We start from the raw sequence: 17,947 nt of genomic DNA, 5'->3' as shown, positions 1-17,947 counted from the left end.
GGAATGGTCGTATACTTTGGTAATCTGGTGTGAATAGTTGGCACTTCCACATAGGAATCATCTTCAACCAAAGGTGGGTAGCTCAAGGAGGCAAGAGGATTTAGCTTATCCAATATGGTTTTCTTAAAAGGGTCTATAGCTGGCAACCCATCTGTTTGACACTGAAGGGGACCATCTTTCTAAGCGAGCATTTGTGTGGTTAGAATGGGTTTCTCCTGTGAGAATCTTAGGGTAGTAGATGCTCCCATGAGTGTTCGTGTACACTCTACATCCTTCTCTATTTGTGAATCTCCAAACCTTGGGGTTCAAAGATTCAACTTCATTTTCTTGGCTTACCCCTTTGGGTTGCACGATCTCGTGGATCTGATGGTGGCCTTGTCAACATATTCCACTTCATGTGTGATTAGATTGATAAGGATGCCAATACACCACCCACATCAGTGGGGACATTAAGGTTTTGTGGGATTCCTATGATCTATTAGGAGGGAGAATATCTATGTTAAAGGTCATTGTTTTCCCATTTGAGAGTGGGATTGTTGCTCTTAAAGCAGGGGTAGGTCTAGACCACTACTAGCTAAGTAGAATTCATTGATGGGCTAGTTCATAGCCTTGGTGGTTCTATGAAATCCTCACTTGCTAATGATAATCTGTCAAGGTCAAAGCAAGGGTTTATGAGGAGATGTGTGGTTAGGAATTGTTTAATTTTTATCTTGCTATTTGCTGTGGTGGGAACACGTGAACCAACCTCACTTTCATTGTCTTCATATAGAGGGTTAGCGACAGTAAGTGATACCACTACTTTTCCTAATCACAAGTGCATACGGATATCTTCTCATAGTCGAGAGTTAGCGGTTGACCTCTTGACATAGATATCTTCTCATCGTCAAGAGTGTTTACGAGATGCAATTTCGATTCCTCTCAAGGAAAGGCGGAGGGGAGGGGGAGTGTGGCTCCATGCTCCACCTCAAAGAGGTTAAGTTTGTTGTTTACCCCTTTGGACTCGTGTTTCTTTTCAAAGTGTCTCTTGTTTTCGTTTTTGTTTTATGCTTTTTTGGTGCTTTCTCTATGTGAGTTTTTTACATGTTATGTGTTGTGTGATTTTTTTTCTATCTGAGTACAACTAATCTAAATGCATATGCAAGTGTGTTTCCTTCGGGGTAGGGTTTTATGCTAGTGAATTATACTTTAAAGCATCAAGAATCATAGCTTTTCAATCTCAAGAATTAGAGATATCACTACTTCAATCAATGTCAGAGCACAAAGTGTAAAGCTGAAAATAATGGTGACACATTGAAAATAAATGAATGAGACCAATGTAGTAATTTTATTTTCTCCCCAGAGGTTTGATTGTGAATGGTAAATGTGTGTGAGTGCATGTGGATACAAGAAAAGATAAAGCAGAATGCAAATAGAAAGAATATGCACAAAGGTGGAGTGGCCTAAAGCTGAGTGAAATCTAGATTGTTGTGTCCTAGATCAATCTGCACTTCAATGGATGTGAGTGAGGCTTAAGTGAATGTTGTGAAGGTGGATCTATGTTTGTGAGAAGCACCTATGAATGTATCATGAACTTGGAAAACTCCATGAAGCTTCACGCCCCATGAGGCTCATGCTTGTAAGGGTTCACACCCATGAGGCTTAGGCTTGTGAAGGTTCACATCCCTGAGGCTGAGGCTTGTGAAGGTTCATGCCCATGAGGCTGCTTATGCTTGTGAAGGTTCATGCCCATGCGGCTGGCGCTTGTAAGGGTTCATGCTTGTGAGGCTCACACCCATGAGACTCTCACTTGGGAGGGTTCACTCCTGTGAGAGGCTCACCTTTGTGAGGATTCATGCTAGTGAGGGTGCACGCTTATGAGAGGCTTGCCCCTCATGAGCCACACTGAGGGCTAAGATGGTGAAGGCACAACCCCACTTTTAGCAATACTTGTTGACAAGTAGAACTATGAGGGAATCAACCTAAGGAATCATTTGTGAGGATCACACCTTGGGGCCAACACTGAGGAGGTTGGGAGACTAGTGAGGCTCACACAAGTAAGTCCACAACCAAAAGTCCAAAGATAGAGGACTCACACCTCAGAGATCGGGAGAGGAGGCTTGAGGCTCACATCCATGAGGCTCACGACCGTGAGGAGACCCACGTGAAAATTTAAGTAGGACCGACCTAGACAATTCCACCGTCAGCTAGTTGTCATGTCAGTGTGAAGTAAATGAGGAAATCAAATGCACAAACACAACACTGAAAAAAATAATTCCTTCACACCATTGCAAATAAAACAAAGTGCTGATGACCACAAGCAATTAATACATGTGTGCAGCAACTGCCAGTTGTTGGTGGGTGGGTGAATATCATCTACCCCCACCATAAATTCTGACAAAGGGTTAATAACTGATATCGCTCCTAATGCTCACCAACTACCCACCAAACACTTTCAATTTTAGCCCAAATCTGAATGCACAGTGCGAAAAATCAAATTCTAGCCTTGACCCCCACCTGCACACACACACACACACACACACACACACACACACACGTCATAATAAAAAATTACTATTTTACAAGTTTGAAGTTTATCTATAAAGATTGTGAGCAATCTTTGTAGGCATATTTGTAAGGCTTATTTTGAGGCTTGTTGCACGGGCCAAAAAACTATGAGGCTAGGTGAAGCTCGACATATATCTCCAAAATTTTAACCATCTTTAAAAAATAGGCTTAAGCTATTATAGTGGTAATAATGCATAAACAATGAGGGTTTTTTTAGGTACATACTAAGAATAGCGAGTAGATATTAACATGCTTATTTTGAGGCTTACAAGACTTATTATAAGGTTTGCTGAAAGGGCCAAGAAGCTACGAGGCTTATTGTGCAAAGCTCCACATTTGCCTCTAAAATTTTGACCATCTTTCAGAAAATCTTCCCTTGCAATAGCCTTGAACAGTGTTGTAGTGGTTATAATGTTTAAAGAACAAGGGTTATTTTTAGCTACATACTAAAAATAATGAATAGATGAAGTTAGCATTTTTTTAAAAACATCCATATGTGGTAAAAGCAAGGAATTAATATGAAGAAGTGGGTCATAAAGGTATCAAAATAACACCATAAAATGTATGCATAAGGGCATTACATAACTTTGTAAGAATCCCACTAGAAGACGTATACATAAGGGCATTTTGGAAGGTTCCATTCCCATTATTTTACATAAGTCCATTTTTGAAAGGTTGCATTCCCATTATTTTACATATGCATGAAAAGTTAACCCCTTGCTCATGTCGCATAGGTAATTTGTGAAAAGAGAATATAATCTTCCTAAGTAAAATGTGATCGTAGAGTAATCATCTTCATTATGTTAATACTTGGAACTTTGACTTAAAAGTTACCTTTGATAGCATATCTTTTAAACTTTTAAAGGCATCTTTTGTATCTTATACATATTATGTGCTTGTTGTGGTCATTTCTTGATTTTCTAGCTTGAAGTATATTGCAAGGAAACAACTAGAGAAAAACGAAGGTAACCACCTTGAAAATGAACGAGGAATGTACTATAGACTCAAGCCCTCTTTGAATCCACGTTACTCCCTTTCCTTTGTCCTCTTTGAACATCACTTCCTCTCTCTAGATCATTTTCAAACCCCTTTTAAAGTTGACATTTCACTTTTTGTATACCTTCTTACAAATATGCTCTTTCTCTTATCTTTCATGGTCATAATCAATAAGTACAACCATGGTCAATTAAGATTTGAAAAGAAAGATAATCTTGCTACCAATTTCCTTGCTTCTTCATGGCCTTAGCGTATTTTAAGGAGTCAAATTTTAAGAGAATGTGGAAGTTATGTGGAAAAGGGTGATGCAGTCAGGGTGCAACATAGGGAATAAAGAACTAGCTTTTACCTTGGGGGGTGTACTTTTAGGAAAACCTTCATACAACGTGCATTCAAAGGGTATTAATATATATATATTTTTTAATGAATTTGGATTCAGTAAAATGAAGCCTTTTTCTTTATAAACTTAAGGGTTTTTTTTAAATGACATTTAAAACCCCTTATATAAGTAGATTTCTATAATTTTTTATCAAAATCTTGGTTTAAAAACCCCTCCTAATAATAACACGTAATAGACTTATATATTTTTAAGTGAACCCCTCGAGGCTTGTACAAATGACATATACATAAACTAAGAAATAAATAGCAATGCTTAGCAACAAGGAATATCTTAATTATACTTCTAAACTTTATCACTCATAGTTTGCATATAGCAAGTTTGTAAGTATAAAAACATATTCATCTAATGTCGTTTAGTATAATTTCAACCTTTCTATTTTAGCAAAACCTTATATTTTAACTTGAGGTTTTATTTTGGCAAGTTAGGAAGTGGGCATCCATAGAATTATGTCCAAGGCTTTGCTGAAGGAGGGAGTGTATGTTTTGATATGGTGACCATGCAAGTTTTTTGGAAAGTTTATTTAGTTTTTTTTGGGAACATAAACATTCTATTAACCTTTTATCTAGGAATCCATCAAGATGCTATTATGTTATCGAGGGACCTCATGAGGCTTGATGTGACATAACACACATGCATTCATACCAATGATTTTCCTATATATGGGGAGGGGAACTATTTTTTTGCGTGTTATATGTAAGTGTTTTTACAAAGATGGATGAATGTAGGTGATAGGGTACGTTTTAGAAAGTGAGGACCCCATGGATAATGATGATATTGTTATGAGAAAACCAAAATAGGAAGGGGGTATTTCATTACTTTACATGACTCATGGATGCATATTATTGAGGGCTACTTGTAAGGACATTAAAAATATAATGAACAAAATATTTAATTTAGAAAAACATGCATGTGTGTTGAAAACAAGGCAACAATAGGCTCTATAAGAAGGGACACCATAACTTTCATACACAAGGACAAAATGCAATTCATACGATTTTGCATGTAGAAACAAGCTTAACCCCTTGCTCATACACGTGCACTTTATTGAAAGAGGATATATAAGCTATTAAAAGAACAAACACAAAGAATTTTCATCATCTAGTTGATTCTTGGGTGTGCTTTGACTCCAGATTAGTGCAATCGTTAATTTAATGTACCATAAACTTAATTACTCTACATTTGATGGCTTATGTCAAACTTTCAAAGCCATAACGCCTCTTCTCATGTAGCTCTTTTGTTATCTTTAAGGTCGATAATTGATTTTCTCATGCAGCTCTTTTGTAATCTTTAAGGTCGATAATTGATTTTCTTGGTACACTAGCTTGAAGTATGGTGCAAGTTAGCAATTGGGGGGGAATCCAAGAATCCACCTTGAAAATGGACCAAGGGTGTATAGACACTAGTCCTTGTTAACGTATCTCGCCTTAGTCCTCTTTAAACATCATCATCGGTGTATGCTAAATAGTGGTCAATTGTGTTGTTGCTTTGAAAGATATACACTTCCTCCCAATTTCCTTGTGAACGGCCGTCAAAACTCAAGCCTAGCGAACACGCCATGCCCGCTTGTTAGGAAGCTTACGCGGTCCTTTTATTATCTTTTTTTTGTACATTAAAAAAAAAACGAAATTCTGTAATCTCGCCGTAACCTGACCGCTGTTGTTGGGAGGCTTCGCGGGGTTTCGAATATAAAGGAGAGGGCACGGCAGCCTATCGAGAAGTCTGTTTGATCGATTGAGCATTCACCTTAATTAGCATCATAGCATTTTCCAGCCTATTGATTAAGCAAGGCAGAAGCTAGTGTTTTGCCGATTAGGCGGACACCCTAATTAGCGTCGCATTTACCACGAGCAGCAGAGGATGCCACGAGTTGTGTGCAAGCACCCTCTCTGCTATCCCTCCTACGATCGCGAGGCATCCATGCTGCAGCATTACACGGACTCCCACTCTCCTCAGCAAGCGTCCCGGGCTAGATCGCCTTGCAAGCATTGCTACAGATTCTTCAACCACTTCGTGGATTTCCATCTGAGCGAGCAGCTACTCAGAAACACAAAGCTGGGGATCATCTCTGCTGCTGCGGATCAATATGATTATGACGACGACGACGTCGCACGGCCCATATTGCGGGAGCGGGTGGAGGTGGCTTGCAGCGACTGCGGGAGGGCCTTCAAGAGCATGAACTGTTTGCACCAGCACCAGTGGGACTCGCCTTACCACACACGCGTGTCAAGGAGACGTATGCCCAATTACGGCTCTACGGTGAGGGAATGCTCGCAGTGCGCTGCGAAATTCAGCACGGCCAACGATCTTGATGCACACTTCACGGACCGGCACGCATGTGAGAGACATACTATCATTCCTGCTGCTTTGCTTATCTGTTCAACATTAATTCCTTTCCTAAGCTGTAATTGGTGAAATGTTGTGCGCAGTGACGGAGGTCCCGGAGTTTGACGAGCAGTTCACCTGGCAGCTTGTGGCTCTGCGCTTCCAGTGGGCGTGGAAGAATCCCACAGTGCACCTCCATGGCATCTACAAGATCTTCAAGGTCTACAACCCGGGGTGGAGGAGGAAGGGCTTCGAGGAGTATAGGAAGAAGCTGAAGAAGGAGTACTTAGCCAACAACAAGCGCTTCACGGCGGCAGAGGAAGACATCGATGTACGCAACAAGATCCTGCGCGACGGCAACGAGCTGCAGCGGTACCATGGGACCACGGTGAGGTGCGGGCTGGGGCAACTGGCCCAAGCAGGAGTAATTCAGCCGGGGAGCTCGTCCTCATTGTGCTCCGACCCATGGTGCAGCCTGTGCAGGATCCTCCAGTCGGGCTTCAAGACCAGCAAGTGCCGAAAGGAGCGTTTCCAAAGATTCGGGAGGGGCATCTATTGCTCCTCCATCAGCAGCAAGGCCAACGACTACGTGTGTTGCAGCAACTTGCAAGAGAATCCTACAAACGGATCGGGCATCAGCAGCAGCAGCTCCTACAAGGTGATGATGGTGTGCAAGGTGTTGGCTGGGCGCATGCATCGATCCACTCGCAACCTCCAGCACCTCACTAGGCCTCCCCCTGGCTTCCACTCAGTCCAAGGCGACCCTGGCGAGGTCCTTAACTACGACGAGCTCGTGGTTTATGACGATCGGGCCATCCTTCCAGCATACATCGTCCTCTACTCTAGCGACGATTCCAGCGGTCATCGTCCTCTACTCTAGCCATCCTTTGCAAACTTATACCTTAATCCACCCTAAAATGTTAATAGACTTATTCTTTTATTCTTTTTAAGGGACTCGACTCCCTAAAATGTACATTGGCGATTCCATGTTAATTAATGAATTATTAATTCATCACAAGCTAAGGTTTTCAACCTCAATATGTAAGCTTTCAAACAACCCCTACGCCCCTCTACCTCCTCTTCTTCATCCGCCCTTGCGTTCTCCTCAATATATAAGAAATAGTCATCTCTCTCTCTCTCTCTCTCTCTCTCTCTCTCTTTACTAGTTTTATAACCTTTTATAATTATAGATTCACCTATAATTTGTTGTATTGTAGTAGTGTGCCCTATCCAAGATTAGGACTAGAATTCCTTATTTAAATTCAAAAAGGTGAAAAACTATTACTCTATTTGAGCTAAAGATGTGCATCATGTAAGATGTGACACTATTAACTATCCATATGACTTTGCAACATTAAAAAAATGCATTTCAGCTTTCTAAAATTGAAAAAAAGAAGATGTAGATTGATGTTCTTGCTGCGTACATCAATTTATTCCTCTATCGTTGTAGTCGTAACCTTCATTAGTTTGTCATTAGCTTTCTAAAATTGAAACAAAAAACGTAGGGTGTCAAAAAACGTCTCGATGAATCAGATATGTACATCCGTAAACAATCAGGTGGACTGTATAAATCACCTAAAGGATGGAACTAATGCCAACAAAAACGGAAAAATTCAAAATTCTTTAATCCAAATACAATAAGATAAACTCGTTGAACTCCAAAGAAGTAGATTTCAACAAGTGAATATGCCTACGAGATTACACTCATCAAAACATGCAGGCTATAAATAAAAGAAGTTTATCTAGAGAATGCCTACACTATAACTTCAAGTGAAGGCATAAAAAAAAAGAGATTATCTTTGAATGTTGGGGTCATTATTCCAACAAGTAATGTTAACAAAGCAACAATCTTGAGCCCAAATTATCCTATAAGATAATATATGAGAGAGGGATAACTAGCATCCCATACCACCATGATACCACCCATACATTCCTTACCAATTTAGAACTCCCTAGTATGCCGTCTAAGAAATATGAATAAAATCCTATATAAAAGGAATAAGATGGCCTTATCCCAGATTTTCACATATTAGAACCTGTCTCTATATACCCGAGACCACATCAAGGAATAATTCTTTTCGAGTACATCATTAGAAAATATTTTGAATTATTGGTACCTTTCTAATGATAACTACCCAATAAACATAATAAAGTTGGGATAGAAAAATAACAATTCAGCAAGCAACTAGGTATCTAAATTGGGATATATTCAAGAGTACAAGGAATATACTCCAAAACTACGTGCAAAAAATGAAGGCAAATGCTACCTTCAAAGCACATGATATTATTCAAAAGATCAAAAAATCCTTACAAAACCATGGATAGAAGCATAGAAGCACATCGAATCCATGAAAACCATAGTTGATCATAAAAATCAATGCATGCCATCTAATGGACATTAATAATGCCAAAAGAAGTATTAAAATTGGTGGCCAACTCATCAATCCCCAGAGTATATGAATGTGGTGTCGTTCCAGCAAAACTCCAAAGTAAGAAAGTGAAACACATATGTGTAGTACTCATTAAAAACCCCTAGACACAAGTGATGTAGGCAAAACCTGATGAGTCCAAATAAAACTTGCAAAACATCCAATAAAATCCACCAAAACAAACAGATCAACAAATCCATGATAGAATTTATCTTAGGCTTAAGAAATTAAGCATAGACCACACTTAAACAAGTGAAAAATAAATTATCATGGACAAGTGTCAAAGGCCAGACACACTTTGAACACAAATTCTAGCCATCATTGAAGAAAGTAAGGAACATGTCCAAAAAGAATGGCTAAACAATGGAAAAAAATCATGAAAAACATCATTTAGAATTAATCCAAACAGAAATAACTACTAATAGGAGGTACAATCGTATTAATAATATGCGAATAACTCGCATCTATCTAATGTCAGCACGTGAAAACATACTTCAACACTAAATAACCTTCAAAAATATTAAATTCTCGAGAAAAAGAATTATCATGATTTTTTCCTAATTTTTCCTAATTTTATAGAGCCTTAAAATACAGTAATTTTGAATTTTACCAAACCTATCTTATGGCATTCCAAACCTATATTTTTTCAGAAAATTTTTAGCAATTAGATTTGCCAAAATACCATTGATATTTTATAAATACCAATTTCTAGGATTTCTAAAAATAATTTCTAGAATATTTCCAATTTCTCCTGAGAATCCCATCATTCACAAAATTTCCAATTCCGCTCGATAATTCTCAAATCCAATGAAAATTTACAATTGTAATGGATTTTCTAATTTTTTGGGTAAAATTTTGATTTTTAAACTAATTTAAATGGTTTTACGGATGCCCGAATGGACACACCACATGCCAATCACCAACCCCACATTTTCCAAAAATTTAAAATAACCTTTGTGTAATTTTCCACTAATTTCTAGGGATTTTAAAAAAATTTTAATTTACCTCGAACGCATTAGAATACGAATGGTCCAAAAATTCCAGAATCCCAATGGTCTTCCTGGAATACGGAAAGCCAACAGTTTCGGGAAAATGAAAAGACAAAAAAAATTCGAAATGTGAAAGGTCAAAAGTTTTCCTGGAATTCGAAAAGCCAATAGATTTCTTGAGGATGCGGAAAGCCAAAAGGCTCTTAGAAAATAAAATTTTTAGAGAAACGTTTTTTTTCTCAAATCTCTTATTATTTTTTTCTTTTTCGAAGCTTTTTTTGAAAAGCTTTTTTTTAAATGATAAAAGAAAAAATCTTTTTTTTCAATAATAAAAAAAATCAAAGCTTAATAACCTTTTAAAAGCTTATAAATTGAAATTTTTAGGAGGGTGGCATTTTTTTTCTTCGCCCCGCCTATAGAGCAGAACCCCCCCTCGCCCCCCCCCTCGATGGCACGTTGTGAATTGGAACAGACAGGGGACTCCTCCTCTCCTCTCTCCTCCCCTTCTTGTCCAATCTTACCTTCTCTCTCCACCCCCTCCTTCTCTGTTAACAAAGAGGAGGATTAAGGTATAATTAGCTTTTAATTAAAATTACTTAATCTTAATTAAACTTTAATTATGATTAATATTAAATCAACTTGTGCCTATTAAGAGGCGTTCACACACGCGGGAGAGAGGAATAGAAGGAAATTTCAGATTTGAGATGAGAAGAGAATTCCACGTACATAGAAAAGCACTCCATGCATCAATTGACTATCCCACTCTGTATTTTAGCAGAAATTAGACAGAAAAATTGATAGCATCACCGCGAAAATGCATCAAAATATATTTTTTCCATAAAAATGCTCTAAAAATTTCTAAGAAATCAGGAAAAATTTTCCAAAATTATAGAAATTTAGAGAATTCACTCTACCACAAATATTTGCAATAAAATGTGTTGTATTTTGGTAAAATTCCATAAATGCTTATTTTAAACCAAAAAATTTAGAAAAAATAGCTCACGAAATTTTCCCACAACGTCGATTTGTCCATTGAATAGAAGAAACACGTGTGTTCTAATAACTGCCATATCGACGATCCACGTGATAATCATCAAAATAAATCAACAAAATAATATTTTTTATTTAGTAAATATTAAAATTTAATTTTAAAAAATGCTAAAATTTGGAATAAGAAAGAAAAAATAACAACAATTAACTAGAGATTGCTCTGATACCATTGTTAAAACCCTATGATCTCTCTAGATAATTGTTATGCATAAACATGCATAAACTAGGCATAAACTCATCCACCCAACCACCCCCGAGCCCAAGGGATGCACACATGAATTACAATGAAGTATCTCATACCTTTACCTTGATGTCCCATACCACCAAGAGGTATGACTCCAATCTAACAGCATGTAGCTATAGTGTGAAATGGTAGGTGAGTAGTTATAATCCTCTACACAAGAGAACATAACATAACCCAGCTTCAAGATAACCTCCCTTGAGTGTGCCCCATGCCCCTACCCCAAAATGACTTTTGAATCACTTAAATTGGACACCCGGAGAGGCAGAAACAACCAAAACCTTGTTTTGGAAGTGACCAAGGCCTCTATGGGCATCAATTGGCTATGATTCAGTTCTCCCTTTGTTTTGGTCGTTTCGCTTTAGGGATTTTGGCCGCTTCAGATGCATTTGTGATGTTAAAAGTACCAAATTCTACACCAACAGCAGTCATCATCCTCTACTCTAGCCATCCTTTGCAAACTTATACCTTAATCCACCGTGCACCCAACCACCACTTCCTATAGTTATCACTTATTCTTTTATTCTTTTTAAGAGACCCGACTCTCTTTCCCAATACATTAGTCACAAGCTAAGGTTTTCAACCTCAATATATAAGGTTTCAAACAACCCCTACGTCTTTCATGCTCCTCCTCCTCCTCGACCCTACCCTCGCCACTGCAACCCCCCTCTACCTCTACCTCCTCCTCTTCCTCCATCTGCCCTTGCATCCTCCTCAACCTACCCACCCCCTCCAACTCTCAGCTATTCATCGCCTCTCCAAACCTTAGCTATGTGCCCCCTCCTCCCCCTTGTTATGTGCTGCTAGAACCCTCCTTCCTTAGGTGAGAGAGATAGAGAGATGTGTTGGAGATAGAGATAGGGGAGCTTGTAGAGAGAGAGAGAAAGAGAGAGCCCTGGACCATCACACACAAAAAATAGACGACATGCCTTACATATTTTTTTTAAAAATTAAATCACCCTAGGTGTAAATTTGTCATCATAATCATGACCAAATCTCCCCAATCTTGAGGTGATTCAAGGTCTAAAGCCTTAATCTAAAGGCATATTCCATAGTAATTAATCAAAAAAAGATGTTAGGGTCCTATTAACAACTCTTCATAAGAAATAATCATCTCTCTCTCTCTCTCTCTCTCTCTCTCTCTCTCTCTCTCTCTTGTTTCATCTTTTTTCAATACCCCTCACATTTGGGTCCCATGCTAGTCTCTTGCATCCAATTTGTGCATAGTTTTTTGCACAAAATGAAAACCCTTACATCCCACTTTTGTGTACAAAACCCTACAAATTGGAAACAATGCATTCACTTTTTGTTTATAAACCCTATACTTTAAAAACTGTAATAAACCATGCAAAAATGGATGCCTAAAAAATCCATATTGTGGATAACCGCCATTCAACACAAAATGGATACCTTAAATTGTTTATACACCATCAAACTTATACACAAAATGGATGCCTTAAATCCATATTGTGAATAACCACCATTCCACCCCTTAAGTGGTATACAACACACACTTGCCCCTCTTAGCCCCAACATGAGAGAGAGAGAGAGAGAGAGAGAGAGAGTAAAGAAAGAAAGAAAGAAAGAAAGATAAATTAAGCGTCTACTAAAGACCCAATAGGCCTATGAGACCAAAGTGATACAATAATGTCCATGGCATATCTCAACATGGAATGGAAAATAAAATAGAAAGAAAACATAGACATAGCTATCTCATTGGGGTGATACAAAACTATCCATGGAAACTCATCATGGAATACTAAGAACATAGAAACATGAGAGCAACATCAGTTCTGAGTAGATTATATACCACACTCCAAAATATCAAGCATGGGGCTAATGAGTATGGCCGAGAGGTCTCCCTCAGCTATGTCACGTGGAAAGGTAGCTCGATGGCAGTGGAGCATGTCCTGGATCTGGAGGAGCTGATGAGGTGATCATGGCCATCGGGGGGCTCGAGGGCGTCGGGCACGCTCGAGTGCAAAGGCTCGGTCGGTCCGAGGTAACTCCTCTCGGCGGGCAAGGTAGGTCTAGAGCAGCTCGTGGAGGGTCCACAAGATCCACTATGTTGATGTCCTCCACCTCTTGGGTCTGGAAGAAATTGGTGATGGTTGGCTGGCGAGGGAGCGGGCGGGGTGGCTGGGGCCGAAGCTCTCTCAAGAAGGTGTCCCTGTGTCTGCGGAGCTCAAGTAGGAAGAGGCCTAGGCAATGCTGGTCCTGGAAGTTAATGATCCTGGAGAGTAGACCAAATCCCTCACGAAATAGACAGTGAAACCTCCCACGGATCTCATGGTATACTAGGCAGCAGCATATGTAATGCTCCTCCGTCTCAACCTCTGTGTGTCATAATCGGCAGATCCTCTCCTCTCTGGGTCTCTGTATGAGCTTCCCGACGCTTTGAAGATGCACTTAGCTCTACCTTTCTCCACTCTGAGGAGGCGGTGGGATATTGAAACCTGTATCTGGCCAATCACAATCCGCATGGCATGGCACATGTGAACACTCATGGGGAGCTCCGGAGGTGTGATCCATGTGCAATGGGTGTAGAGGCTAAGAAGTTATAACCAGATAACCCGGTTGGTATCCTGGTGAGAGAGCTAGAGAAAAGGGGAGTCCAAACTGTACCGAAGGGAGGGTAGGTGGTCCAATGCAAAGCCCATATACTGAGAACCAAGTGGAAACTAGTGCATTAGGGCTAAAAATGCCTAAAAAAGGGCCCTTTACTAATCTCGTGATGATTAAGAAAAGAGCCAGCCCTGTGCACAAGAATGTGGTATTCTTGTCTCCTCTACTTTGGAGGTAGTAGAGTCCATTTCGAGCTTTTTTCCTCTAATTTAGCCAAAATCTCTATATTCAAACCGATTGTGGTGGTGCCTAGGATCTGTTATACTGACAAAATTTGTCAAAAGATTTGAAAAAAGATGGCATGTAGTTAATGCCGAAATTTTTAAAGTTTGGACAAACTACCTCCAATATTCCTTTTGGCATCCATACCATTTTCATTCTTCTTCTCAACGTCTAGAAGAAGCTCTCATCTTCTAGCTCTCTCTCATCTCTTTTTCGATCTCACTGAGCTTCATTGCATCTTTTAGCTCTCTCTCATCTCTTTTTCGACCTCATTGAGTTCCATTGTTTCATTATCTTGCTTCTATTCTATATGGAATCCATAAGACGTCCTTCTCGTTCAATAAACTCTTGTGTTGTACACAACAAAAGGGATGATGGAACTTGGGAACCTAAGAATTTCATTGTTGTAAACTATTGGGTTACTATGTTGCCCTCATGCAAGGGATCTCACAAGGTGAAAAAAAAAAAAGAGAGGATACAAAATACCATTGGAAGGGATGCATTGCTACTTTCAAGGTTACATCTAAAGGCTGGTTTGCACACGTCCAATATGTTTACATGGCAAAGGATATATACGTACCTCTAACTCAACATATTCCTATGCAAGCACATTGTAAGTTGTAGTTCAATTTTGCAAATATAGTTTTCCTTTTAATACAAGTTTTAACTTTCGATTTCTTCAGATATCTTTCCCTCAACAAGTTTTGAGTGGCAGCTTGTGGAAAGCTTCAGTGGTACTTTCCAAGCCATTCACAAAGAATTTGCAGAGCTCATGTATGGTGACCAGAATGTGGCTTTTTTTAATAAGGGTAATCTTTTTGTATACTATGCACAATACATTGTTCCCCCAAAAATAGGTGTGTATGGGCAAGATTTAGCAGTGCCAAGCCTTTCTTCTCTTAATTGGGACATTCCAAATGAAGCGATGGTGCAAAGCTTCAAACATAAAATATCCCAAGATATTCAAAAGGCCATGACTCCGAGAAGGATCTCGAGGAGGATACCGTTATCATGGTTCGTGCCTCTACATGTCTTTGTAGCTTGCTTCAAAGACGCAGAGTTACAGAGGACAAAGGTATCATGGCTAAGTAGAAACTTCTCATCAGATTATTTGGACAACATTATAGAACTGTTTTGGAAATCTAGAGAGTATGACCATAAGGGTGACTACATAAGGTGCAATGCATGCCCTCAATCCTTGGCTTTGTCTTAAAATATCTCTCGTCGACAATCTTTTACTATGGGTTATGATTATAGGAGATATAAACTTAAGTTGGGTATCTGGGAACCTTTGGATTCTGATATAGATTGAATGTCATTTAGGTTTGAGTTACAGGTTATTCCACATGTTGAAAGAAAGGAGGTTAATGTTACCTCTCAGTGGACGTTAAAAGACATTAAGGAAACCTTGGAATTTCTTGACAACACCACCCCTAGTTATAAATTCAAGGTCAATAGTACTACAATTGGAAGAAGAGCTGAATGCTCTATATATTGTATGAGTTGTTTACCTCCAACTGTTGTAATTTTTGAACCATGAATGAATAGACAATTGACATTTTTCTTGACCATTGCCATTTGTGAACAAACATTTAGTAGATAACTACATCTTTCATAAATTAACCGAACCTCGATCGAGGGTATAAAACCGTAAAACTTTTTTTTTGCCTCATTGTCAGAAGTCGTTTTCACTCTCCTTGCTCTCTTGATTTGGATTAGCATTAGTGGGCCCATTAGCATTGTTTTATAGCTTCATTAGTGCTACTTAGCACTAAGCATAAGACCCTTCACATTAGACCCTTCACATTGGACCCTTCACATTGGACCTTTGTGTTAGGCTTGGGTTTTAGCATGGAGTCACACGAGGAGGGCCACGAGGAGGGCCGCTCATCTATTGTGGACCTCATCGCGGAGATAGACCGCGAGTTAGCGACTATCCGTAGGAGTGCTAGAGACACACCGTCTACATTACATATCGTGGAGCAGACTTGGAGGCGATGCTTTCGTCCCTTCATAGCCTTCACGATATTGTTTATGTAGATGAGTGGATAGCCCACCATCGCACTGCTCCTGTGTCACATGGCATGACATATCGTCAGGTCTGTGATCTTGCTCCGATTAGGGATGGAGCCTACTTAGATCTTTTCCTCGATAGTCGTGGGATGAGGCCTGGGGCGGGCAAGCCCCTTACTATTTCGCGGTGTTCGCATCCTCGTATGGCGGCACATATCTATAGTCGATGTGTTGCCACATATGGGAGGATGCCGAACAACCGCCGCCAGATTCCCATATACTTCGCAAAGCAATTATATGTGGAGTTTATCTTAGGGAGGAGGTGGATTACACTAGCCATCGGCTGGGTGGTGGTGCTAGTCGAGGCCGTCTCCAGGACCAAGGTAGGCGGCCTCCACGAGCCCTTCGTGTAGCTCCTACTACAGATCCTTCATTTGTGCCTATGTCGACAGTAGAGGCTCTTGGCACCCAGGTCGGCATCGACGTACGAAGTACCACACGGAGAGCATCCACGTGGTGCGCTCACGATCGATATCGACGACAGATGTCGAGGTATTTACATATTTATTACTTCTTAAGGTTTTTTAGTCATTTATTTACATGTTTATATGTACTTTTGAAAATTTTTACATGAGCGGCATGGTTGATTGTGTCACGTAGGGTCCCACACCTACCACTGAGAGACTCACTGAGGAGTTGGTAGAGGCGAGAGCGGAGATTGACCGCCTTAGAGCTGCATTACAAACGGCGCAGAGACAGCTACTACAAAGGCACAGCATCTGAGAGAGTCCGACATCCAGTAGGTAGGTTTCTCTTGCACATAAAAGAGTTATAATTAAGGTCTTAAGTTATAAATTTCTTTAAGTAATACCTAATGAGAGAGACTAATCAATTATTTTTATGCTTTACTTTTTTGCGTAGGCTCAGACCGAGGTAGAGAGCTCTAGAGCTGAGGCACAGCATCACCAGATTATGGAGCGAATTGCCCAGCATAGGGCAGAGCAGTTGATGCTGCATGTTTGAGAGTTTCGCAGATCCCCGGACGTGACAGTGCCTTACCTACCTTTATATCCACGGCCTGTTATTACAAAGGTTTTTCGACGACGTCTCCCTCGGGATGCACCACCCTTCCTACGTGATGCATGCTGCGCTTTATGTATCGAGGACATTGATACTACTGGTGGATATGCCCTGGAATGTGGACATTTTTTCCATTTGTCTTGCATCACCCAGGAGCTAGTACGGTTCTCAGCATGCCCCTCTTGCCATGCACGCGTCGACCTAGCGACATATAGAGTTTTGGGCATTGATGATCTTCACCCAGGCCTCGTTCGAGTAGATGCTAGGACTGGCAGGCCTATTGATTTTACATCAGCTATTGACTTGGGACTCGACGCCTTCGATGATAGAGATCAGGAGCCTGAGGTGCCTCCAAAGATTGAGTGGAGCTCACATGAGTTTGATGCATACCAGAGAGTCCTACATGAGAGCCAGATCACAGCATATGAGCGCGTGGGGGGTGCTGGTCCTAGTGGCACCTCGGGTGATGGTGCTAGCAGCAGTGCTGCTTCTCATGAGCAGCGTGTCCTTACAGCATAGGAGCTTACACGAGCAGAGTGGCAGACACGTACCATTGCAGATTATAGATTTTGGGTTTACAGACAGAGACGTCTTGCATTAGCACGACGTAGAGAGAGAGAGAGGGCTATAGCAGCTTTTGGGACTCGTGAGCTCCCGAGTACACCGGCACCAGCTCACGATCCTGCCTTTGAGGCAGACCTCCCCGCAGACATTCGATGACCCCCGCAGCCAGCACAGCCTCCTCAACGTGCATAGCAGCCTCGACGCGCACGTCGACCGGCAGTTAGAGATGATGATTTTGATTGGGTTGCCGTTGATAGTGACTAAACTCAGACTAGCTGGGTTAGCTCACTTACATTGTACTTAGATTTATGGGCAGTAACTAACCTCAGACTAGCTGGGGTAGCTCATTTTCATTCTGATGTACTTATTTGATGTTTATATCATTATGAGTTTTTTCATTATTGAGTATCATTACATTTTAGTTGATGTTCTTGATTTTATTATATTTTTTAACACTTTGGCTATCATATTG

General features: G+C 40.3%; 1 protein-coding gene across 1 annotated transcript; it reads left to right on the top strand.

Annotated features, from left to right (window-relative positions):
• The first annotated feature begins 5,857 nt into the window (after nucleotides 1-5,857).
• LOC147631397 (uncharacterized) lies at nucleotides 5,858-7,142 on the top strand. Its single transcript, XM_086809179.1, has 2 exons — nucleotides 5,858-6,275; nucleotides 6,367-7,142. The coding sequence occupies exons 1-2, from the start codon at nucleotides 5,858-5,860 to the stop codon at nucleotides 7,140-7,142; spliced, it is 1,194 nt and encodes a 397-aa protein (XP_086665305.1).
• Nucleotides 7,143-17,947: the final 10,805 nt, after the last annotated feature.

The sequence above is a fragment of the Cibotium barometz genome, chromosome 15 (assembly GCF_041138505.1).
Source record: "Cibotium barometz isolate CiBa-2024 chromosome 15, ASM4113850v1, whole genome shotgun sequence".
Lineage (NCBI taxonomy): Eukaryota > Viridiplantae > Streptophyta > Polypodiopsida > Cyatheales > Cibotiaceae > Cibotium > Cibotium barometz.
Note: the sequence above shows the minus strand (reverse complement) of the source record. Positions and strands in the feature narration are given on the sequence as shown.